This window comes from Dendrobates tinctorius, unplaced genomic scaffold, assembly GCF_039654945.1.
Source record: "Dendrobates tinctorius isolate UK_male_01 unplaced genomic scaffold, ASM3965494v1 ptg000075l, whole genome shotgun sequence".
NCBI lineage: Eukaryota > Metazoa > Chordata > Amphibia > Anura > Dendrobatidae > Dendrobates > Dendrobates tinctorius.
Window position 1 is genome coordinate 54,693,671 of NW_027361743.1, and position 24,367 is coordinate 54,718,037.

Genomic DNA, 24,367 nt, shown 5'->3' on the forward strand with positions numbered 1-24,367 from the left:
CCAGTGAAATTGAGCATTTACACAGTACTGTATGAATAACATAGAAACATAGACAACAGGATACAATAGGGGTTAACCACATTTAATACACACTACTGATTCAGTAGAAAAATATTTTACACCCTTCCTTCCGGTCACCCTCACTATATACATATTAACCCTCTCCCACAGGTACTGCCTTATTTAAATAGTATCTCTGTAGCAGAAATGAAATTTACTTCAAACTCCTGGTCCGAGAATCTAGAGACAGAGCGTCGCGCGCGCTGCCGGATCTGTAGCCTGTTGTCTTCGGACATAGACAGGATACGGTCCATAGCAGCAGCATAGCTCTCCTCACTGTCGGCCAAAAAGCCGGTATCATGGTCCTCATATGGAATGACAATGTCCAGTTTGGGACCTCCAGAATTATGAGCCAAAATGATTGTTCCCGCTGCCATGCACTCCACCACTCCTGTAAAGATGAGTAACAGGGAAAAGGTTATTTTACATCTATGTAAACAGATGAGCATAAATCATTACCTAAAAATGTCCTCCTCGGTCCTAGGCAAAAGTAACTTATGGAGACCTAGGTAGCATGATGGGCATTAAGACATCAGATCCACATTGTACAGACCCGGGGATAAAACTGGAGAGTTGGCTAGTCTATAGGAAATCCCTAAACAAGATCTGCTATGCTCCTCCCTTATACAAGAGATTACAGCGTTTCCAGAAGTAGGGGTCTTGCCATTAGAAATGATAAAAAGGTTAACAGTGAGAAAAGCTAAATGAGTGGTGTGCAGCTGCCAATGGGTGTTCGCATAGTAATAGTAAAGTAGCTTTATTAGCAAAAAAAGTAAATTATTTTAGTCACCTCAATAAACGTTAACTTCGGTTTAACTCACTGCTTTGTCAGGACATCATTTCTAATGTTACCAGCCAAGACGCATGCACAATTGACAGATATGGTGCACTTGTCCCATTCATTAGAACAGGTACTGGTCTATCGCATCCATTTACACAAGGCAGACAGAAAGGACAAAACTGTAAAAAGGTGCGTAGATTAAATACACACACACACACACACACACACACACACACACACACACTACATGCACATAACCACACAGATTTAGAAAAAAATTTTCATGCGAGGACTTTCCTTAATTAAAGGGAACCCATCATTAGATTTTTGCATTATTAGCCGCAGCTATCTTGTGATTCATGACGTTAACATGTTTAGAAAGAAACCCATGTGTGCCAGTGATAACCTAGACAAAATACTCTGAAAGTATTGCACGGAGTACGTAGATCACCTAACACGAGTCATCTAAGCATCAGCTCTCTAAACGTACCCTTATAAACATGACTAACATCCCCCCACTATGCTTGGAATTCTCATGAACTGAAATAGCAAAGGTTAAAGGGAATCTGTTAGCAGGATTGTGCACAGTAACCTACAGTGTCAGGTCGGCGCCGTTACACTGATTACATGGGTGATGAAATCCGTCTTGTGGTTGTTGTTTAATCTTTATTTTCAGTTAATGATATGCTCGTGTTCGGGGGCTGTCTGTGGGGGGTCTTCATGTGGTGATCTGATTAGCTATTCATACTAATGCCTTATGACGGGTCACTGACCTGCCCCCTAGTTAACATAACGAATATTATATGTATTGAAAAATAAATCCCTTCTGCACTACAGCCTGACCGTATGTGTAATGTGCAGTGAATCATTCTTTTTTACGGTATACAATACATGAAAAAAAATCAGTCTGAAAATGGCGCCGGCAGAGCCTAAGCAGTAGCAGCCATCGGAGATATCGGCGATCCAATAGCTGCTAATGCTCAGGCGGCACCATCCTGGAGAAGGAATTTTTTTTTTCTCTAGCAAGATGGCGCCACCAGTGCATGTGCAGCAGCAGCTACCAGATCACCTCTATATACACCAATAGCTGCTACTGCGCAGGCGTCATTTTCAAATGGATATTTGTTTTGTAAATATCAGGATAACCTCAACCATAATAATTATATGTACATTCCACATGCGATTATGCTGCAGCGTAGGTGCCACAGCCGGCTCCTGCCTCTAAGTTTTTTTATTTTTAGTATGTACATATAATATTCATTATGCAAACTAGGTGGCAGGTCAGTGAGGGATCAGTGAGCTGTCAGCAGAAAACCACATGAAGACCCCCACCCACAGGCCACCCCGGAGCACGAGCATATCAGTAACGCAAAACTGAAAATAAAGATTAAACAACAACCACAAGACGGATTTAATCAACCAAGGTATCATTTTAATCAGTATAATGGCGCCGACCTGACACTGTCTGTAGGTTACTCGGCACAATCCTGCTGACAGGAGGCATCTATTAAGCAAGAACCCAAATAGAGGATAACCTACATAAAGACTCACTTTACAGGTTAGGATCCATGATCCATAACATACAAGGGCATCTTTGTATGCATATTAAAGAAGCACTCATATTTATTTGTAATAATTAAATGTGTGTGTGTGCATATACTCACCTATCGCCGCTCTCTCCAGTGTAGAGCTCCCCTTTTCAGTGATGTCAACGCTCTGCAGGCTCCTCTGGGTCACGCTGTGCTCTGCATAACCCAGAAGTGGCTTTTACAATCCAATTCTTTACAGAGTCAGAACGAGGCCCCATAGACCTAAATTGCAAAAGAGACTTCCAGGTCAGACGCAGAGCGAGCTGGATAGTCTCAATTAAGGAGACATCACCGAGAAAAGGAGCAGAACAATGCTGGACACCAGAGGAAAGTATATTAATGTACTACATGCATATATATACATACATTTAATAACAAATATAGATGAATGTCTCTATAATGTCATGGAATAGAGGGCTGCACAAAGCAAATGAAAGGTTCCTTATAAAACTAAAGGGGTTCCCCAAGGGAGTCTTACCGATTCCAAAGTGCTCATTCCACATTGTATGTAGACCAATGGTGGCTTCACTGAGAAGTTTCTTCAGTTCTTCAAAAGGAATGTTAACTTTAAATTCCACAGGAATTCTCATGTCTGCGCTAAGTTTCTTCAGCTCTGCTACTCGGAGCTCGTCTTGTTTATTGCGACAACCCCCGATAAGAATGAGTTTCAGATTTCTCCTTTCTTCTGCAGTTTTCTTTGCCAGTAAAGTATCAAATGCACGAATCTGCAGTTTGTGGTCCTTCTCTGGCCTAAACTGACCAACAGAAACCAAAGAGTGCTCTTTTCTCTCTTGCTTCTGATTCAATTCAATATCTAAAAATGTCTTTACATCACAAGGTGGATATACAATACTGATGCGATCGCTGCATTTCCACAAGTCCAAGATGTGGTTGAAGGTCCACGTAGAGTTAACCATTACCATATCACTGCAAGATCCAACCCAACCGTATGTAAGTGCAAACAAAACATAGTAAATCAGCTTCAGTCTGCTCAGAACAGGGTTGTTGGAAATGAAAGCAGCATTGTTGAATCTAGCACTGTGGTCCCGGACAACGGACAGCATGTCAGTACTGATGGTTGGGTAGTGCACGTAGCAGCCCACACGACAGCCCCCTAGGTATTTGAATAAAGGTAATGTAAATGCATAGCCCATTGAATCGATATAAATATCAGGAACGCACTTTACTAGCGCCTCCCAGCCTAAAAGAATGGATCCCAAACTCTGTCCCAGCAGGGTGAAATGTGGATAAAGTCTGTCTTCTACCAGGTAACGTTTTTCTAGAAAAACAAACTTAACAGGGTAGTTTAACTTTATATTGAATCTGCCAACCGCCCCATTAAGGATGTCCTCTCCCGAGACGTCTTTGTCACCAGTGTAAACGACATACACAGCATTTTTGTACCTACAATAAACAGTAAAAGAACATTAAGCCAGAGCTCATATGATTACAATTATCACTCATTGCGTTAAGATTTCAAAATGTGTATCAAAATAATCAGAGACTGGAATTAAAAGGGTTTTCTTGGTTGTTTATAAGAAAAAATAAAAATGACAGCAACAGTAAGCCATGGGAAGAAAAGAAGAAGAAATACCCAACCAACAAATTTGCTCCCTGCTCCAATGCTGCTACTTCAAAGGTATCCAGATTGTAAGAGAGGCCATCCTGACCATTAATCTCGATGTAGTCTGGTGACTGGTGGTTTCATCATATTCACTAGTGGTCTGACAACAGCCATGGGGCAGGGAGCAGATTTGCTAGGGGAGTATATGCCATTTTCTTTTATCCTTCCCATGAACAGAGTACATTTTAATTAATAGATCTTGGAATAAAAATAAGCTCCGCAATTGGATGTGTTCAAGAAAATGTTGAATAAAATTAACTTTGCGTGTGGGAAAATCCCTTTACATGCAAGTACAAGTAGTCCGATTCACTGATCAACACAAAAAAATCATCAGCAAAGGTAATATGTCTGTTTTATGGAGTCTGATGTATGGATTCCAAAAATATGCCTAGTTTTGCTCTATCACATAAAGTTTCTGAGATAGAAGTATTTTTGTTATTACGTTATTTCTGCATTTTCAATGTATGTGGTTTTTCCTATGTTATTCCCATTTCTTTGCTTGTCTTAATTGTGAATTTTCTTACAGGGACAACATCAGTAAAGGTTTCAGTGAGTTGTATGGGAAGGAGTATTGACAGTGCAGTCAACTAATGTCTGCTTCTTGGAAAGTCACATGTTATGGGGAGGAGCTAACTTCTATGAGGGGGTAAGATTTGAGTCAGAAAAGGATGGTGATGGCAGCAAGGACTGGTGTGAGAGACTCTGACAGGGGATCTGAGCCCTGCCACAGGGAGACAGAAGGATTCTGATTTTAAAGGAGAAAAATGCCCCGACAGTGTATCAATCATCCGAACAGATTCTGCTATTTGTGTGGTTCTTTTACACCAAAAGGCCAAGTACGTTCAATCACTCATAATATTAAAATGATGTCCCAGATGTACTTTAAGTGTCCACTTGGTGATCAAGACAAAAGCTGGGCCCCTCATGTGATATGCTCAACTTGTTCAAATGGTCTTCGTGACTGGTTGAATTTGAGAAAAGTGGCTATGCCATTTGATGTTCCCATGATTTGGAGAGAACCCAAAAATCATAGTGATGACTGCTACTTTTGTTTTGTCAAACTGTAGGGCTTTTCTACAAAGAACAAACATAAGATTAATTACTGTACCCTGAACTTGAATCTGCGATTAGGCCAGTTCCACATGATGGTACCTTGCCAGTTCCTGTACCACCGTTATCTGGATTGGATGAAAATGAAGTAGGATATAAAGACGATGGAACTGAAGCTACTGGCGAAGACATGGAGACCTCAAGTCAAGATGAGTATGTACCTGATGGAGCAGCCAGAACGCTTTACTCAACATGAATTAAATGATCTCATCAGAGACCTTTCATTGTCAAAAGATAAAGCTGAACTTCTTGTCTCTAGGTTGAAACAGAAGAATCTTCTTCATAATGATGTCAAAGTGTGTTATTACCGAAACAGAAGTAACACCTTAACACAATTTTTCACAGTTGATGGCCCAATGGTGTACTGTGTAACAATGTGAATGGCCTCTTTGAAGAACTGAATAAAGAGTATTTTATTGCAGATTGGTGATTGTTTATTGACTCATCCCAGAAAGGTTTGAAAGCAGTGCTGCTTCACAACGGGAATACGACGTCATCAATCCCTATTGCTCGCTCATGTCATCTAAAGGAAAGTTATAAAAATCTGTCAGTTGTTTTGGATGCTATACAATATAAGCATCAACAATCCAATATCTGTGGAGATTTGAAAGCGATTGGCTTGCTAATGGGAATGCAAGGAGTTTTCACAAAATATTGTTGCTTCTTGTGTTTATGGGACAGTAGAAATACAGTATAGCATTATGTTCATTGTGATTGAGGACAGAGAAACATCTATGCTCCAGGTAGAGACAATGTTCAGCATAATCCTTTAGTTGCTCCAACAAAAATCTTTCTTCCGCCACTACATATAAAGCTGGGATTGATTAACAACTTTGTGAATGCCATGGCAAAGGTAAATTCACAAGGGTTCCAGTGCATTTCACAGAAATTCTCCAGCATTTCACCAGCAAAAATGAAGGAAGGGGTATTTGTTGGTCCTCAGCTCAGAGAGCTTATGAGTGATGATGTGCTTGAAGGAACTCTACATGATAAGGATCTTGGAAAAGCTTCAAGTGGATCTGTGAAAACTTCCTAGGAAAACAAAAATCTCCAAAATATGTTGAAGGTGCTGAGGAACTGCTAACTGCGTACCAGTGTCTTGGATGTCGCATGTCTCTGAAAATGCACTTTTTGCATTCACATTTAGATTTCTTCCCTCAAAATCCTGGGGATGTAAGCGATGAACAAGGCGAGAAGTTTCACCAGGACATTAAAGTAATGGAACACTGCTACCAGGGTTTTCGGAATGACTCAATGATGGCAGATTACTGTTAGATGTTATATAGGGACAACCCTGAAAATTCGTATCAATGACAGTCTAATGTCAAGCACTTTTAATTTCTGCTCATATTTTGGTTTCTATTTTGCATGTGAAATGATTGTGGCTCAATAAAAACTGTTTTGTAAGGTGAAGCATTTTTTGTCTGATATGTAGATTACTGGTTTCTTAATGTCACCAGTATATTTGCTATACCTTATAATGATGATACTTCTCCATGGAAACTATACGTGCTACAGAAAAACTATATAGATTTTTGAAATCAGGACAAAAAGATGATTCAGTAAAGTACAAAGTCACCTGCAATGATTACAAAAAATATTTTTTGTAGACCTGTGTTATGGTTATTATTCATGTTCTACCTTTTCTGTAAAGCACGCAGTGCACACCACAGCACCCTTTCTCCTCCACCTCCTGCATTGCAGTATGGATGAAAGAAGGCCACTACTTTCTGCTCTTTGCCATCTTTGTCGAGTTGTACAGATGCTGCCCTCTTCTTCCCAACCCAGAATCGGACACAAAGGAGAAGAACAAATAAAAGGAAAATGATGGTGACGCTAACAATAAGTGCAGGAATGAAGAGTGATGTCAGCATACTAGAAAGGAGAAAAAAAGACAAAAGATTAATATACACTAAAATAATATCAGATTTTCAATAGAAAGTCGCACAATACAAGGCAACTTCTATCATAGCTGTGCTTCACTTATGGGAAGAGGAGCGCTTCTTTAAATGTTTTTATCCTCTTGATATATTGCAATCATCATATTATATAGCACTGTGTACTTACAGTTGCTCATTTTGCTTTTCTACCCAGCTAATTCTTCTTTTCTATTAGGTCTATGACATCACGTGATTAGAAACTGACTAGCTGAATACTTCTAAGCTCTAAGTAGAAATAGTAGGTAAATTTTCCCTGTTCTAATTCAAAAGTCCCTGCCAGGGGGGGGGGGAGGAGCGGAGCAGCTGGGTCAGGTGAAGAAGGGGGCATTCATGTAGGGAAAAGAGACTTCCTATTTCTACACAGAGCAAAGAAAAGAATTAGCTGGGTAGGAAGGCAAAATGAACAATCGTAAGTACAAAGTGCTATAAAATATGATGACTGCAATCTATTAAGAGGATAAAAACTATGATAGGAGGAGGAGTGCTTCTTTAACTGAGTGGTGAAGGCTAGGATTACATGAAGACTGTGTCAGCTCATTTCTGTACTCCATAGATGGCAGTCCAGGTGACAGATACCTCTCCCAAAACAGGGAAGAGTGGATGTGGGCAAAAGGAACCATGTGCAAATGATTTGGCATGCTAAAGTTACACATGCCTGATCCTTCTCTCCCCTAATATCTGCAGTTAAGGGAGAGTGGGAACACCTTTATATGCATTATATAACTGGCGGGTTTCTGCCACACAATTAAGCCAAATGTTGATAAATAACAGAATAATTTGGGAAAAAAAAATCTGACAGGTTAGTGCGGACAACACTGAAGGTTTAAAAAGAACAATGAAGGTATCAGAAAGTAGTAACCTCTACACATCCCTTTAATTTGGATCTGTCACTCGCTGAAACCACGGTCACTGAAGACATTCACATTTGTTTCTTATGGAGCATTCACAGCTCAGCCGCTGATGCAGCAATCTCAGCTGTGACTGACTGCGTCTACCAGTGAGGGGGAAAGTGCACACTCCCAGAGACAACTCTGAAGAAATGCTCAGTTGGTCTGCAAGCAGAGATTTCACATACTGTGCCTCAAAAGCACCAAATATGAATACCTCTACAGAACACACGATCAGGCATGTGGAGATCCTGCTGCAGGTGATGGTGACCGTGGGGTTACAGCGCGGACCCAGCGACCATCAATAGCACACTGACACAGATACTGAGGGGGGCGCCATTGGTGCAGTCACCTCTGACACTGCTGCTGTGGATACCGTCCTTATCACATTGCAGCTCATTGCTGGGACTTTAAGCAGATTATGGCAACACTACAGATCCAGCGGAAATGCCGTCACCCCACACACAGCAACGCCGCAGCCAGGACGCCTCGCACTACACCCGCGGTATAGAGAGCCTGCCAGACACACAGGACGCAGCGCCTCACCGTAACAGGGAGCACCAGCACAGCGCCATGACTACATGACAGGAGCTACACGTCACTCACTCCAAAGCGAGACCGCTGCCGGGCGCGTCCTGATGACGTCACTGCGTCATGACGACGCACGCAGAGCGACAACGGTCGATTCTAGGCATGGGGCGTGGCCAGACCTGAGAGGCGTGGTCTACAGATGACTGACAGCTGAGGGGTGTGGAGACAGTGTGGGGCGTGCACCGTACCTGAGCGCAGCGCAGCCTGGACGGCTCCCGGGGAAACCAATGCGTCAAGGCGGACATGTGCTCAGCGGTAATGGCTGAGGAGGCGGCAGGGTGCGGGAGTCCAGAGGTCGCCAGCTCTGCACACAGTAGTCAATGGCAGCAGCGCTGACGGTGTGCTGGAGCAGAGCGGGGACTCGCTAGGTAATCAGCGGCATACAGCGACTGTAGGAAGGCAGGCTCACACCCCAGATCCTCCATGTACAGTGTGTGTGAGGGATGAGGACTGTGACTCTGCTAGATGTGTGCACTCGCTGAGAGGATACAGCCAGTGTGTGTATATATACTCAGTATTTACTATATATGTCCGCAGCCACAGAGTATACATCTATAAAAAGTGTGCATGAGTATATATATATATATATACTCAATGCTTACACCTGCAGAGTATAGACTTATAAAAAGTGTGCAATATCTATCTATAGAAAACTCAGTATTTACTATATATGTCTACACCTGCAGAGTATACTTTTTATAAATGTTTGTATATGTGTGTGTATATGTGTGTGTGTCTATATATACTCAATGCTTACACCTGCAGAGTATAGACTTATAAAAAAAGTGTGTATATGCTCACGTGTGTGTGTATATATATATATATATATATATATATATATATATATATATATATATTTATATTCCCAGTGTATGTGTATCAGGATGTGTAAAGCACGCATTGCTTATACACAGTATTTCTAAGGCTGTGTGCACACGCTGCGGATTTTGCTGCGGACCCGCAGCAGTTTTTGCTGCGGTGTACAGTACCATGATTCCCTATGGGAATCAAAAACTGCAACGCAGACGGTGCGGAATTTTCCGAACGGATTATCTGCGGTTTTCAATCCGCAGAAAGAATTGACATGTCAATTCTTTCTGCGGATTCTCCTGCGGTTTGCCATCTCCTCCTGATATTTTGGCTGATGTGTGAACAGGGCCTAGAAATAAAACAGTCAAAATATCAGTCATGTCTGATGGGTGCTAATTAGATTAATTACTATGAATGTGACGCTCCAATATGTCTGATGAAGAAGATTGAAGTTTCACCTACAACCACTAGATGAGCGGAGTCATTAATTATGTGCACACAACAGTTCCTGTCTCTCAAAACAATGAACATATGCATTTTCTATGTAAAAATGACTCGCTGTTCACATGTTCAGTCTTTTGAGCGCCTTTTAACCAATTTCACAAGACTTCAAGTGGTTAAATGAAGTGACCTGACCATTCTTCAGGTGTTTTCAGCTAGGATGACGCTCTATGCTTTACAATACAAGTCAATGAGACGCCTGGAAGACTCCTGAACGTCTTTTTGAGCACCTTCACTTTGGAAATCACTGGCTGCTGCTTCATTGATGAATTAAGAAAAAAATCATTAGCCTCGAAAACTACAAAGCAAAAGTGCTCAGGAAACGACCAAAATGGCATAAAAAAAAAAACTATGATCTTCCACTTGGAAAACGCTACTGGTTCACCCAAGTTTAAAAGACGTTGTGTTCAAAAGGGTTTTCTGGATTCAGTCCCAAGTTGGAGATTGTTTAAAAACACCTGTGTTTTACTAGCCCTCTCTGGGTTCAGCACTGAGGCTGCGTTCACACGTCGTGGTTTTAAACGCGCGATTTTGCTGTGAAAACGCGAAACATAAGCATTCCATGCAATCCTATGGGATTCCGCAATGCTGTGCTAATGCTGCGGTTTTTTCCGCAGCGGAATCGCTTTTCGGTAAAAAACGCAGCATGCTCATTAATTTAGCGGAATCGTGGCGATTCCGCCCACATAGGAATGCATTGTTCTGCTTACTTTCCGCATGTGGCTGTACCCACCGTGCGAAAAGTAAGCAGAACATTTGCGGATGGTGCCCACGGTCCGGAGGAGAGGAGACTGTCCTCCGGGCTCTGGGTACCATATCCCTGTAAAAAATAGAATTAAAATAAAAAATATTATTTTTCTCGCCTCCCGGCATCCTGCGCAGCCTTCCCGTCTCTCTCCACGGTCCCAGTAATCCTTAGCGAGAATGACTGCAATGACATCGCGGTCTCGCGGGAGCACGACGTCTCGCGGTCATTCGCGCAAAGGATTACTGGGACCGGAAGATGCCGGGAGCGTGGAGAGAGGCGAGAAGGCTGCGCGGGATGCCGGAAGGTGAGAATAACAATATTTTTTATTATTTTTATTTTTAACATTCTATCTTTTACTACTGATGCTGCATATACAGCCTCAATAGTAAAAAGTTGGTCACACTTGTCAAACACTGTGTTTGACGAGTGTGACCAACCTGTCAATCAGTTCTCCAAGCGATGCTCCAGATCGCTTGGAAAACGCTAGCATTCTGCAAGCTAATTACGCTTGCAAATCCCTAGTTTTTCCGTGGGAAAATCGCGGGAATTTAAAATGCGATTTTTCCCACGGAATGGAATTCCGGAATTCTCGCAGTAACTTCCATGGGAATTCTAGGCTGAGCGTGAGTGCATTCGTCAGGTGGCGGCCGCTAAGCTACGTGTGAACGTAGCCTGATTCTACACCACTTCTGGTAGTGTCTGTTTATTGCCTGCACCACTGTTGTCCCATCAACAGCTCTGCAGCCAATCGGTGAGCTCAGTGAGATATCAATTCTGCCTGAAATACGGAGCTCAGTTATTGGCTGCAGCAATATCGACATGACCTAAGCGCTGCAGAGAGCGGGGCTGCGGAGGGAGAGAGCGGGACGGCCAGTGGAGAGCGGGGCTGCGGAGGGAGAGAGCGGGACGGCCAGTGGAGACAGGGGCTGCGGAGGGAGAGAGCGGGACGGCCAGTGGAGACAGGGGCTGCGGAGGGAGAGAGCGGGACGGCCAGTGGAGACAGGGGCTGCGGAGGGAGAGAGCGGGACGGCCAGTGGAGACAGGGGCTGCGGAGGGAGAGAGCGGGACGGCCAGTGGAGACAGGGGCTGCGGAGGGAGAGAGCGGGACGGCCAGTGGAGACAGGGGCTGCGGAGGGAGAGAGCGGGACGGCCAGTGGAGACAGGGGCTGCGGAGGGAGAGAGCGGGACGGCCAGTGGAGACAGGGGCTGCGGAGGGAGAGAGCGGGACGGCCAGTGGAGACAGGGGCTGCGGAGGGAGAGAGCGGGACGGCCAGTGGAGACAGGGGCTGCGGAGGGAGAGAGCGGGACGGCCAGTGGAGTAACTATGCCCGGGCAACGCTGGGCTCTACAGCTAGTGTTATATATATTTGGGTCACTTCTTTTGAAGCAGTTAAAAGAATCTCAAAAAGACTAAACATATGCACACCAAGTGATTTTGACATTGCAGTGTGTGTGTGTGTGTGTGTGTGTGTGTGTGTGTTAATTTTTGCATTTTGAGAGTTTTTCATGTGGATTGCAGGCGGAATCTACCTGAAAAAGATGGTGTGTAGACATATGCTTGGAGATTCTGCAGGCACATAATACTGATAGGAAAGGTAGAGAGGTATCTAGCTGGTTTTTGGATGAAAAATGACAAAAAATTAGAATTGAATGAAAACAGAACATTCCCAGTACAATAAAATATGCAAGACTTTTTCCTACGTGTTTTGGGCTTAATCTCAGTCCTTGCTTATGGATCCACGAATAAGGACTGAGATTCAATCTGAAACATGTAGCAAATGCTCTCGCGTGTATTTTTTTTTCTATAGTACTGGGAATGTTCTGTTTTTATTCATTTTTAGCAGTGACCTTTTTCATCCAGAAAACAGCTGAATATACCTACCTTTTCCTATTGCTACCACCTAGTTAGGAGTGTTCTCATCCTAGGCAAGGATTCGCTGGCTATTTCAATGTGAGCAATCTGGACCCCTCTCATTTATATAATACTGATAAGCTACTGGCATCAATAACAGATCCTTGGCATCTGATGCTCGATACCTCCACGGATCAGGCTGCGCTCAATAGGAGCTGATCTGCTGTACCCTACAGCAGCCTTTAAGCATTGAATGAAGTGCGGCTCCATTAGGGGTTCACCTCCAGTCATTGTCAGAGCTAATAACAGCTGATTGGAGGGGGCTGCTGGGTATTGGCCCCCTACCAGTCTGGCAATCATGAACTATACCAAGGATAACTCCTCAATATTGTATGCCTGGGCAACCCCTTTAATGTTAGAGACTAACAGCACCCCAATGATCCCATTTACTATAATTCCATCATTTTACAGAAAAAATAGTGTAACAGGCCATGCTGTTTTTGCATTTTTCTGTAATTTTTCAATAATGGCCCTGAATTCATTAACATGGACGTGAACCTATCAGAAAGAACTGTTGGTGAACTCTGACGCTTATCCGTCTGAGCCCTGATATACAATGTCTCGGGCTTTATGTAAGCACTTACATTCCCCGGCGTGCCAGGCAGTACAGTATTTTGTGTGTGTGGTCATATGATTGACTTTAGTCCTCTAGGAATGCAAGTTCTATGCGGCTTCAGGATAAATGACTGTAGCTTTGTGCTTTCTGTCTCGTCACAGAACCATTATCTTCTACTACCAGTGACCTATTCCTAATACATATGCCAATTTTTGAAAGGTAAAACAAAAATAAACCAATGAATATATCTGTGGTCTGCTGCCAAATGCTGAAAATGCACTCTGGTCTATAGTGATGGGTAAGAAATGAGCTGCTTGTGTGTTCTCTAAATGTACAGCCACGGTGACAGTATGGGCTCTGTCATGTAGCCGCTTGCGGCTGTTAAATGCTCACACAGGGTTTATGTGGCTTTCATAGCGGATTCACTTCAAACTTCAGATAAAAACCCTCTGTCACTAAACCTCCGTGTTGCCATCTGCATTGAGGACCAAAGTCACAATACAGTGCTAGATCCATTAGACCACGGAGGCCTTCTTCACCCAAAGGATGGTTTTTTTGGGGGGTTTTTTTCGCCCCAAGTGACATACGCGTAGCCGCCCAGTTTTTGTATGGGGGGGGGAAACAACAAAAACTCCAAGAAAATGCAAGCAATTTCACCTCACTCTTTTTGATGATGTCGCTGTCTTTTCATTGTACGTTTCGCTACAGAAGGATGAACATGTCACTTTTTTTTTTTTTAACCACTTCTCAGATTGAAGGGGTTAAAAGTAACATAGGACAGAACATGTGCACAGCCATGTCGTTTTTACATTGCTGTGCATTATGTTTATTTTTGCTCCACTTATTTAGGCGAGTTGCAGGTGGACTCCGCCTGAAAAGGAGGTCGTGAGCACATTCTCTAACGGGGTCCTAGCGTGGTGACCCGGGTGTCATGAAGGAAGCGTTATCTTCATGACTCATTCTTCCCACATCAGAAAATGTGTCGTATAATTACCGGTCACTACACGCCGCTCAGTAGGCAGCTGCACAGTCATGCTCTTCATAGAAGTCATCCAGGTTCGAAAAAAATAAAAAGGCGACTGCTTCATGTGACCGAACTAAAGTATATAATTTACAGATTTCCATTCAGCTTTTATCTAATGCTATTAATTGGAGAAGTATGTACTGATATTTTTTTTTTTTTTTTTTTTACGATTTCTCTACCTCACTTAGGTGCCCGTGTTGCACAAATGTGTTATGTCTACTTCTTTTGTGGTTAATCACGTATCCATTGTAATCTATGGTGCTATTAACATGTCCATTTTTTTTTTTTTGGCCCAAATGCCATGTGTCCATGCAAATTACAGACATGTCCGTTTTTTCTGGTATCATAGATGAAAAGTGCCAATACAAGTCTTTTGGATCTGTGAAGGACACGCACAGCACACAGATGGCATTAGAGCCAGGGCCGGTTTTAGGCAAAGTGGGGCACTGGGCAAAGTTTAAAATGGGGCCCCAAATGCTCTCATTGCACATCACACAGAAGCATTTCGGTTGTAGTTATATGCGCTGAGTTGAGGCCGCTAGATGAGCACGATCGACAATATTGAAGTTGTTCAACACTTGTTTTCCCGGCCTCTTTCCACCGTCTAAGAAAGAATGATGGGGACAGAACGATCACTAACAGATCGCCATATAGTATCATGTTATCAGCAGCACATCTACAGTTTACACTCCATAGTCCTCCATATAGTATGATACACTTCTCACAGCCCTCCATATATTAAAATACACTCAGTCGTCCATATACTATAATACACTCCTCCATATATTAAAATACACTGCTCAGTCCTCCATATAGTATAATACACCGCCATTCATCCATGTAGTACAATTCACGTCCTATAGTATAATGCACCCCATAGTTCTTCATATAGTATAATGTATTCCCCATAAGTCCGATACAGTATAATGCAGCCCCGCCATACAATATAATGTAACCCCCATAGAATATAATACAGCCCCCCCTCTTAGAGCATAATGCAGCCACCCCACAGAATATAATACAACACACCTCTCCATAGAATATAATGTAGTACCCCCCACATGGTATGCAGCACAGCCCCCCCCTCCCCCCAGAGATTGGCCCCACAGTCCAGTACTCGGTCACATTTAAAAAAAAAAAAAACACACTCCTCACCTCTCCTCGTGCCCGCCCTGCTCCTATCTCAGCCTGCTCTGCCTGGCACACAATGAGTGTGCAATGACGTCATCATGCACCCACAGTGTCAGAGTCTGCTGACACTCTCCTCCATCATTGCTTTGAACTGTACCGGCGTCTATGGCGGCGGGGGGAGTCGGCGCTGGCGGCAGGCGGGACTCCCTGCCTCACGGGCCCCATAGCGGCTGCGTGATGTGCCCCTAATACCAGCCCCGATTAGAGCACAGTTCATGTGATGTCCATGTTTAAACTTTTCGTAGTATAGGAGAAGCTTTTTCATTTATCCATTCGTGAAAAACCCTGATGACTGATGGTAAAAACACACAAGAACCAAACACTGATCCAAAACGCTGATGACTCCGTTACGAATTTTTCACGGACTTGTGATTGAGGCTTTAGGGTGTGTGCACACGCTGCGGATTTTGCAAGATCCGCAGGTTAAAAGACCTGCGGTTTATCTGCAGATTAGCCTGCGGTTTGCCACTGCAGTTTGCCACCTCTACAATGGAGCAGGTGTAAAACCACTGCGGATTCCGCACAAAGAAGTGACATGCCGCGGTTTTGAAACCGCAGCAAATCCGCACTGTGTGCACTGCGGTTTTTGATTTCCATAGAATATAAAGGTACTGTACACTGCAGCAAAAACTGCTGCGGATCCGCAGGACCAAAACCGCTGCGGATCTGCAGCAGAATCTGCAGCGTGTGTGCACACACCCTTAATGGGTTTACTACTGATTCTTAAGATCTCTTTATAGCTGTTAGGGTTAGTGCACACGCTGCGGATTCACCTGCGGATTTTTTTCGCATGGATTTGCAGGTAAAGTGACCTGCGGATTTGCCAGCGGTTTTCCCCTGCGGATTGACACCTGGACAATGGAACAGGTGTCAAACCGCTGCGGAATCCGCAGAAAGACATGCTGCGGATTTAAAACCGCAGCAAATCCGTGCGGAAAAATCTGCAGCATGTGCACTGAGGGTTTGAAATCCCATTGGCTAACATTGTACTGTACAATGTCTGCGGATCCGCAGCGTGTGCACATACCCTTAGCGCTTTGTTCTTCTGATGCAGAGCCCCAGATCCCCATCATAGACATAAAATAAGCACATGCTGAGCACCTACAGCCTCCGCCAGGATTATTCGGTGTACTTGTGTGGCCTATTCAGACATGTAAATGCTACAGATTTTTTGGCTTCAAAATCTGCACTTTTTTTATATTACCATTGAAGTGGACAAGAAATTAAAATTCTCATCCACTTACTGAGGGTGTGTCCCACATACATAGTAACACGCAGTGCTGATTTTTATTTATTTTTGTTATTTGAAGCATGTCAATTTATGTTGCAGGTAAACTGCAGCTTTATTACCAAACTTATCTATGGCATTCAATGGAAACATAAATAGTATATTTGCCTATGCTGTTGACCTTTCCAGTCCAGCCGCAGAGTATGTTGGTCGTCTGTGATGAGGCTATATGGGACGAAATGTCAACACAGGAGGCTGGGGATGCATGAGGCCAACATGTAAAGCCTGTTAGGAAACTGCAAATTTTTTTTTTTTAAAGATGCCATTTAACCCCTTAACGACCAGGGGTATTTGAGTTTTTGTTTTTTGCTCCCCTTCTTCCCAGACCCATAACTTTTTTATATATATATATATATATATATTATAAAAAAAATCTGTCAAAATGGCCATGTAAGAGTGTTTTTAAGTTCGGGATTCGCTCAGGATTTGACGCAGGTAAAATCTGCACCAAATCTGCACCTGAGGTCACTGGCAGGTCACCTGCGTTTTTACATGTGTTTTTGATGCGTTTTTTTTTTCATGTGGATTTGTATGCGTTTTTTCTTTTTGTGAGCTAAATAAAGATATATTATTTAACAAAAAAATAATTTGTCATGTCGTTTTTGGTCCAACCTCCTCTTTAACATTTGTCCAACCCACAATTCATTACACACAGACAGATGGATAGATATAGATGGATAGATCTATCTATAGATAGAAAAAAATCTGTGTTACGCTGGGGTCACACTTTACGAGAAACTCGCACGAGTCTCGCACCTCAATACCCGGCACTGCCGCCGGCACTCGGACCGGAGCAAGCGGCTGCATAGAAATACATGCAGCTGCACGCTCCTATCTAAGTGCTGGCGGCAGTGCCGAGTATTGACAAGTGTGACCCCAGCCTTAAACGCAATATCTGTTTTAATTTAAAAAAAAAAAAATTTGTGTGGGCTCCCATGCAATTTTCAAGTCCAGAGTGGGAAAGCCAGCGACTGGGGACTGGAGTTTATAGAATGGGAAGCGGGTAATACCCAAGGACCTTCCCAGGCTATGAATATTAGTCCTTAGCTGTCTGGATAGCCTTTACTGGCTATTAAAATAGGGGGGGCCCCCCCAAAAAGAAAGATTACGTGGGGTCCCCCTATAATTAATAGCCAGAAAGGCTACGCAGACAGCTGCAGGCTGATATTCATAGCCTAGAAAGAGGCCATGGATATTGCCCCCCTCCCCCCCGGTCTACAAACACCAGCCCGCAACCGCCCAAGAAATGGCGCATCTGTAAGATGCGCCATCTCCGGCGCTTAGCCTCTTTCTTCCCACTGCCGTGTAGCTGTGGCATATGGGGTAATAAGGGGTTAATGTCACCTTTGATTGTAAGGTGACATTAAGCCTGGTTAAGAACGGAGAGGTGTCAATAAGACATCTATCCATTATTAATCCTATAGTATGAAAGGGTTAAAAAAGACAGCCAGAAAAAGATGGATTTTTGGTTCTTACCGTAAAATCTCTTTCTTGGAGCCTTCATTGGGGGACACAGATTACCATGGGTGTATGCTGGAGAATTGACTCCTCCCCGGCAGTATACACCCACCGACAGATACCAAGTACCTCAGTTGGTGAGAAAGCAGTAGGAGAAGCCACGGAACAATAAACATATGTATCAACCCAACAAGGGACTCAAGGACCCAACACGGTACAACTTAAACAGGGAGGGTGCTGTGTCCCCCAATGAAGGCTCCAAGAAAGAGATTTTACGGTAAGAACCAAAAATCCATCTTTATCGCCTTATTGGGGGACACAGATTACCATGGGACGTTCCAAAGCAGTCCCAAGGGCGGGAACAGCAATAAGGAACAAAAGAACAGGAAGGGCTTAGGTCGGCCGATGCGCCACCGCCGCCTGTAGGACCTTCCGACCAACGACTGTATCAGACGAGGCCTGGGTATGAACCCTGTAGAACCTCGTAAACGTATGCAAAGACGACCAGGTCGCGGCCCTGCAAATTTGCAGAGCCGAAGCCTGGTGTCGAACGGCCCACGAAGCTGCCACCGCCCGGGTGGAGTGAGCCCTCACTCCCGGAGGCGGCCATTTTTCCTGAAGACGGTATGCTTCCAGAATAGTAGAACGAATCCACCGAGCGATCGTGGATTTGGATGCCGGAAGCCCTTTCCGGTGACCTTCAGAGATGACCAGCAATGAATCGGATTGACGAAAAGAAGCAGTCCTAGCGAGATAAACACGCAAGGCTCTAACAACGTCCAGTTTGTGGAGTGACTTCTCAAGAGGGTGAGAAGGAGCAGGACAAAATGATGGAAGAACTATATCCTCGTTGATGTGGAAGGAGGATACCACCTTTGGGAGAAAAGAAGGAACGGGCCTGAGGACGACTATATCCTGATGGAGGACCAGATAAGGAGAACGACATGACAGGGCCGCTAATTCAGAGTCTCTTCTGATGGATGTTATGGCCATCAGAAAGGTTACCTTCCATGACAGAAAAGACAAAGGAATGTCCTGGATGGGCTCAAACAGTGCTTTTTGGAGAGCGCTAAGAACGAGATTGAGATCCCACGGTTCTATCGGTGAATGATGAGGAGGAGCCACATGAGCGACTCCTTGGAGGAATGTCTTCACCTGCGGTAAGGAAGCGAGCTCCCTTTGAAAAAGGATAGACAAAGCGGAAACCTGGCCCTTGAGGGTACTGAGAGACTCGAATCTAAGCCAGACTGGAGAAAACCCAGTATGGACGGAATGGAAAAGGACATTGGAAAGACTCTTTTATCGTCGCACCAACGGAAAAAGGCCTTCCAATGCCTATGGTAGATACGGGAAGAGGCTGGTTTCCTGGCTTTGATCATCGTCTGAATCACCTGGTTTGAAAAACCTGAATCTCTTAAGATTGCGGTCTCAACGGCCATGCCATTAAATTCAGAGACCGAGAATTCTCGTGGTAAAGGGGGCCTTGTGAGAGAAGATCCAGACGGTCTGGAAGCCTCCAGGGGACGTCCGCGAGCATGTTCACCAGTTCCGCATACCAAGGCCTACTTGGCCAGTCTGGAGCCACAAGAATCACTGGCACGCCTTCCAATTTTATCTTCTTGACCACTCGGGATCAAGGCAAGAGGTGGAAACAGATAAGGGAGTTGGAACTGGGACCACGGAATTACTAGGGCGTCGCAAGCGACGGCTAGAGGGTTCCTGGACCTGGCTATGAAACGCGTAAACGTTCATCCGAGATGCCATGAGGTCGACATCCGGATAACCCCAGCGCTGGCATATCTGATCGAAGACCGTGGACTGGAGAGACCATTCGCCTGACGCTAGGCCTTGACGACTCAAAGTCGGCTGCCCAGTTTTCCACCCCTGGAATGTGCACAGCGGAGATTGCTGGAACGTACCGTTCTGCCCAGCGCAGTTTCTTGGCCACTTCTGACATCACTTGGTTGCTGCGCGTGCCGCCCTGATGGTTTATGTACGCCACAGCCGTGGCGTTGTCCGACTGAAAACGGACCGGCTTGCCGACGAGAAGAGGTTGCCAGCGAAGAAGGGCCAGGAAGATTGCTCTGATTTCGAGACGATTGATAGGGAGCAGGGCTTCCTGTGGATTCCAGCGTCCTTGTGCCGTTCTCTGATGGAAAAACCGCTCCCCAACCTAGAAAGGCTGGCATCAGTGGTAATGACTTGCCACTGGAGCGACTGACGTAGGCATTGCCCACCAAGTCAGGGAATGCCTCACTCTGAGAGGGAGGAGAATGGGGTGGTCTAAGGACAACGTCGTCTTGTCCCAAGCTGAGAGGAGGGACAGCTGAAGGGGGCGAAGATGAAACTGTGCAAAAGGCACTGCCTCCATGGAAGCCACCATCTTCCCCAGAACTTTCATGCCGAGCCGAAGGGGAATGGGCTTCGGCCGTTTGAGGGCTTGTATTTCTTTGGACAGAGACGCAAATTTTTCCCTCGGAAGAAACACCCGGGCCAGATTCGTGTCGAGTTCCATGCCTAGGAAGGTCAGACGCCGAGTGGGTCTGAGAATGGACTTTTCATTGTTGACTAACCATTCGAGGCGGCCGAGGGTATCCAGGGTTATGAGAAGACTCAGGAGACAGTCTTGACGGGACGAGCCTTTGATCAAGAGATCGTCCAGATAAGGGATGATGAGAATCCCCCTGGATCGAAGGATGGCCATGACCGTCGCCATCACCTTCGTGAAAACACGGGGAGCAGAGGCTAGGCCGAAGGGAAGAGCCGTGAATTGATAGTGATTTTCCTGAATCGCACACCGAAGATATTTCTGATGTTGCAAACAAACCGGGATGTGAAGATAAGCATCCCGTATGTCCACAGAGCAGAGGAATTCTCCGGGTTCCATTGAGGCTATCACTGATCAAAGAGACTCCATTTTGAAGTGGAGAATCTTCACATGGCGAGTGAGCAACTTGAGGTCCAGGATTGGTCGAAGGGTCCCGTCTTTTTTCGGGACCACGAAAAGATTTGAGTAGAACTCTGAAAAACCGTTCGTCTGAGGGAACGGGAACAATCACTCCGGCGGAAAGAAGGGAGGAGATGGCTTGAAAGAATCCTGGAATGTGGGACCGTTGTCTTGGAGGTCGAGACAGAAAAAAAAAAAAACGTCTTTTTGGCTGGGAAGCAAATTCGATCTTGTATCCGGATGCGATGATTTCCCTGACCCAAGCATCGTCGACAACAGACAGCCAAGCATCCGCGAAAAAGGAAAGTCTGCCTCCCACCCTGGAAAAACTTCCAGGTGGGGGTGACCCGTCACTTGGAGGAGAACCTACCGGAACGGGCACCTGAAGACCTGGAGTATTGTCCTCTAGATCTCCAGCGGGGAGCAGGTTTGTAAGATGGTGTTTTTTTTGTTTTTTTTGTTTTTTTCTTCTTCTGCTCTCGCTCCGTAGAGCCGGAAGGCCGATCTTGCTGGGTAGATTTTTCTGTGGACGAGAAGGCACGAAAGGGCCTAAACGGCCGGAAACCCTTTTTGACCGAGGGAGAGAAGTGCTCTTACCACCAGTGGCATCCGAAATTATTTGATCTAGCTTGGCTCCAAAGAGCCGAGAACCATGGAAAGGCAGATTGGTAAGCGACTTTTTAGAGGTGGTATCTGCATTCCATGACTTTAGCCAAAGGACTCGGCGTACAGCTACTATGTTGCTTTAGCCCTTGCTACGCACCCAGCCGCATCCAAGGAGGCTGCTAAGAGGTATTTACCGGCATGATTAATTTGATCTGCTAGATCTGCCAGCTCGTCCTGGGGAGCTGCCGCTAAGATGCCTCTGCGAAGAAATTTTTGCCCAAGCTGAAATGACTTTTGCTACCCAGGCGGAAGCGAAAATAGGATCCACTTCGGGGGCTTTGGTCCATTTTGTGAGCAGATCCACATCAAAGGGATACAGGACATCTAAGTACCTGCGGCCTGAAAAGCGTTGTTCAGGGTGCTCCCAATGTTTGGTTAGAGTAGTATCGAACTCCTTATGGTTTGGAAAGGTTTGGAACAGAACATTCCTGAGAAGGAGGCTTGTCCTGCGTAATTTCCAGAGTTTGGAAGATGGCAGAAAGAGGACTATCGACCATATTCCGCGTTTTAGATATGTTATCTGCTTCTGAACTAGATCCCGATTGGGGATCGTCGTCAGACCTAGGGTCGTCCTCTGAAGACGGAGAAGGACACCTGGGAGAAGCCGACGGGCCTAGCGAACTGGAAGACGAGCCCGACAGAACACTCTTCCTAGAAATCCTACTCGGCCTGTCCTTCTGAAGGTCGCGGTCAGGTGCGGACGACCCACCCTGAGATCTGGTCGGTGCACAGGTGGCTGTAGATAACTGAGGCAAACGTTCTAAGACCTGGACCAGGGACTTAGAGACTTTAGTCAGATCGGAGACCGACTGCGACATTGCAATGGCCCACTCTGGGAGGTGGGAAGTACCCTCATCCCGGGAATCGGTGTGCTCCTGAGAGGCCGACATAACTGAAGGACTGCAGGACGGCCTGAAGCCCACTTCTTGTTACAGCGTGCACAGGCGTAATGGGTAACGGTGGGCTTGATAGACATAGACAGAGCCGTTGCAGGGTTGAACATAGGAAAGATACGCCTTATGGCTGCACTACACAGAAAACTACTGCAGAGGGGAGCCAATTTGCCATTAAGCGCCGAGCCTACCGAGAATCTGACGAGCAGCCGGACCCTGACGTGTCCCCCAAGCAGCGCAGGAAGCAGAGAAAATTGCAGGAGGGAACTGGCTGTGAGTCCGGAGGGCGGGATTTGGCGCCCGGAGGAGATTGGCAATAGCAGAGGGGGGGCGCGGTAAAAGGGAGAGTGACATCCCCTAAAAAGAAAGACAAGCTGTGATAGGGTGGAAAGGGCGCGAGAAAAACGCGTGCCCAGAGAAGAAAGCGCGCCCAGTGTAACAGGGAGCGCGCTCAGAGCGGGGAAAGAGCGCGGCTGAAAGAGAAAGTGAAAGCGGTCTCTCTCCCCGCCCGAGCTTTTACACTGACACCCGTGGCGCCGCTAATTAAGGTGAGCCTGCGCTACCCTGCTATATAAGAGCCCCCTGAGCCCAGGAAGACCCCCCGCGTTATGTGCCTCTGTATTAACCGGGAGCGCGGCTGATATGAGGGACGCGCGGCTAGTAGGGGCGGGAGATTCAAATGCAGACTGATCTCCACTCTTGCTTCCTGAGACATGCGGGGCTAAGGGATCGTTCAGGATCTTACCTGACGTCCCTGAAGAGGAGGGCCACAGGGGCATGAGTAGGGAACAGGCCGCTGGGAGAGGTCCTCTTACCCGTGTCACGTAGAAGACGGCGTCCTTTTGTTGGGAGTGATGGCGACCACTGTCTTCCTCTCAGCCCTGTCCAGGGATAGGGATGAGGAGTTGTTTTGGCAAGGACCGGCCACCTGTCGTCCGCCCATAGCACCGAATGGTGATATGAAAAAAGTCCTGCCTGCGGTACTGAGAGTTGCGATGTGGTCAACACCACACTGCTCGCTCAGCCGCATGATATGGGAAAGCAGGGTGAACATTGACCCCCTGTTTCCCGGTGTAGAATCTGGAAAATAAATGGGAAAAGATTAATACACACACACACACACACACACACACACACACACAAAACCTAAAAGAAAATGGTTAGATGCGGATCTGGGGAGATTCCGGTCCGCCTCCTACAGACACTAAGCACAAACTGAGGTACTTGGTATCTGTCGGTGGGTGTATACTGCCGGGGAGGAGTCAATTCTCTTGTTTTTTGCATAGTGTCAGCCTCCTAGCAGCAGCAGCATACACCCATGGTAATCTGTGTCCCCCAATAAGGCGATAAAGAAAAGTATTTTAATGAAATAAAACACAACACAGTTTTGCCATTTTATTATACTCCTAATCCCTGAATCACTCGATCTTCTGAAAAAAATAACAAACCAGCACAAATACTCCCTGTCCGGCGTAGTCCATTATATGAGTGTCCCACAACGAGTCCAGCTCTGCTGCATCTGGATGCATGACATCCAGATATAACCGAGCTTGTAGATGACCACCGGAGATGTCTCTGGCGATCACCTACACTCTGACCGTGAGAACTAGCTTAGTGTGTCCGGAGATAACCCTCGGTCACGTGTACGGTGTGGAGGGGATTTCATGAAATCCCATCTCCACTATGCGATAAAAGACGCAGGCGGCAGACCTGCATAAACAGACATGTGGCGCATCTTTCCAGACCGCAGCATGTCTGTTTACGATGCGGCGACGCTACGTCGCCGCAGCG

The 24,367-nt window shown here is 45.6% G+C and overlaps 2 protein-coding genes and 1 long non-coding RNA gene across 6 annotated transcripts in view; 2 read left to right on the top strand and 1 right to left on the bottom strand.

The window, feature by feature from the left end:
* Positions 1 to 61: 61 nt before the first annotated feature.
* Positions 62 to 8,728, bottom strand: ALG11 (ALG11 alpha-1,2-mannosyltransferase). 3 transcript variants are annotated; one of them, XM_073583307.1, is made up of 4 exons: positions 8,598 to 8,728; positions 6,806 to 7,039; positions 2,909 to 3,834; positions 62 to 451 (listed from the first exon to the last, which is right to left on the bottom strand). In XM_073583307.1, exons 2-4 carry the CDS (start codon positions 7,036 to 7,038, stop codon positions 180 to 182), a joined length of 1,431 nt encoding a protein of 476 aa, XP_073439408.1. In that variant the 5' UTR covers position 7,039; positions 8,598 to 8,728; the 3' UTR covers positions 62 to 179. The 3 variants fall into 3 exon arrangements, with proteins under 3 accessions (XP_073439408.1, XP_073439406.1, XP_073439407.1); XM_073583305.1 differs by having other exon boundaries at positions 8,538 to 8,694; XM_073583306.1 differs by lacking the exon at positions 8,598 to 8,728 and adding an exon at positions 8,344 to 8,529.
* On the top strand, positions 3,362 to 6,577 carry LOC141096575 (uncharacterized). The gene is made up of 2 exons (XR_012233714.1): positions 3,362 to 5,317; positions 5,424 to 6,577. It is a non-coding gene; the product is annotated as an uncharacterized lncRNA (long non-coding RNA).
* A 24-nt stretch (positions 8,729 to 8,752) lies between the features above and the next one.
* Positions 8,753 to 24,367, top strand: part of ATP7B (ATPase copper transporting beta) — a 150,432-nt gene continuing 134,817 nt past the window's right edge. The window contains exon 1 of one of the 2 annotated variants that reach the window (XM_073583303.1): positions 8,753 to 8,837. In XM_073583303.1, the coding sequence (XP_073439404.1) occupies positions 8,810 to 8,837 (28 nt within the window). In that variant the 5' untranslated portion in view covers positions 8,753 to 8,809. Of the gene's footprint in view, positions 8,951 to 24,367 lie in introns of both variants that reach the window. The other variant, XM_073583304.1, reaches the window with a different exon arrangement.

Coding starts and splice junctions, on each gene's coding strand:
- ALG11 (XM_073583305.1), bottom strand. CDS start 8,566: ATGGCGCTGTGCTGGTGCTCCCTGTTACG. Junction 7,040..8,537: donor TGCTGGTGCTCCCTGTTACG/GTGAGGCGCTGC, acceptor TCTCCTTTCTAG/TATGCTGACATCACTCTTCA. Junction 3,835..6,805: donor CTGCGTGCTTTACAGAAAAG/GTAGAACATGAA, acceptor TGTTTATTGTAG/GTACAAAAATGCTGTGTATG.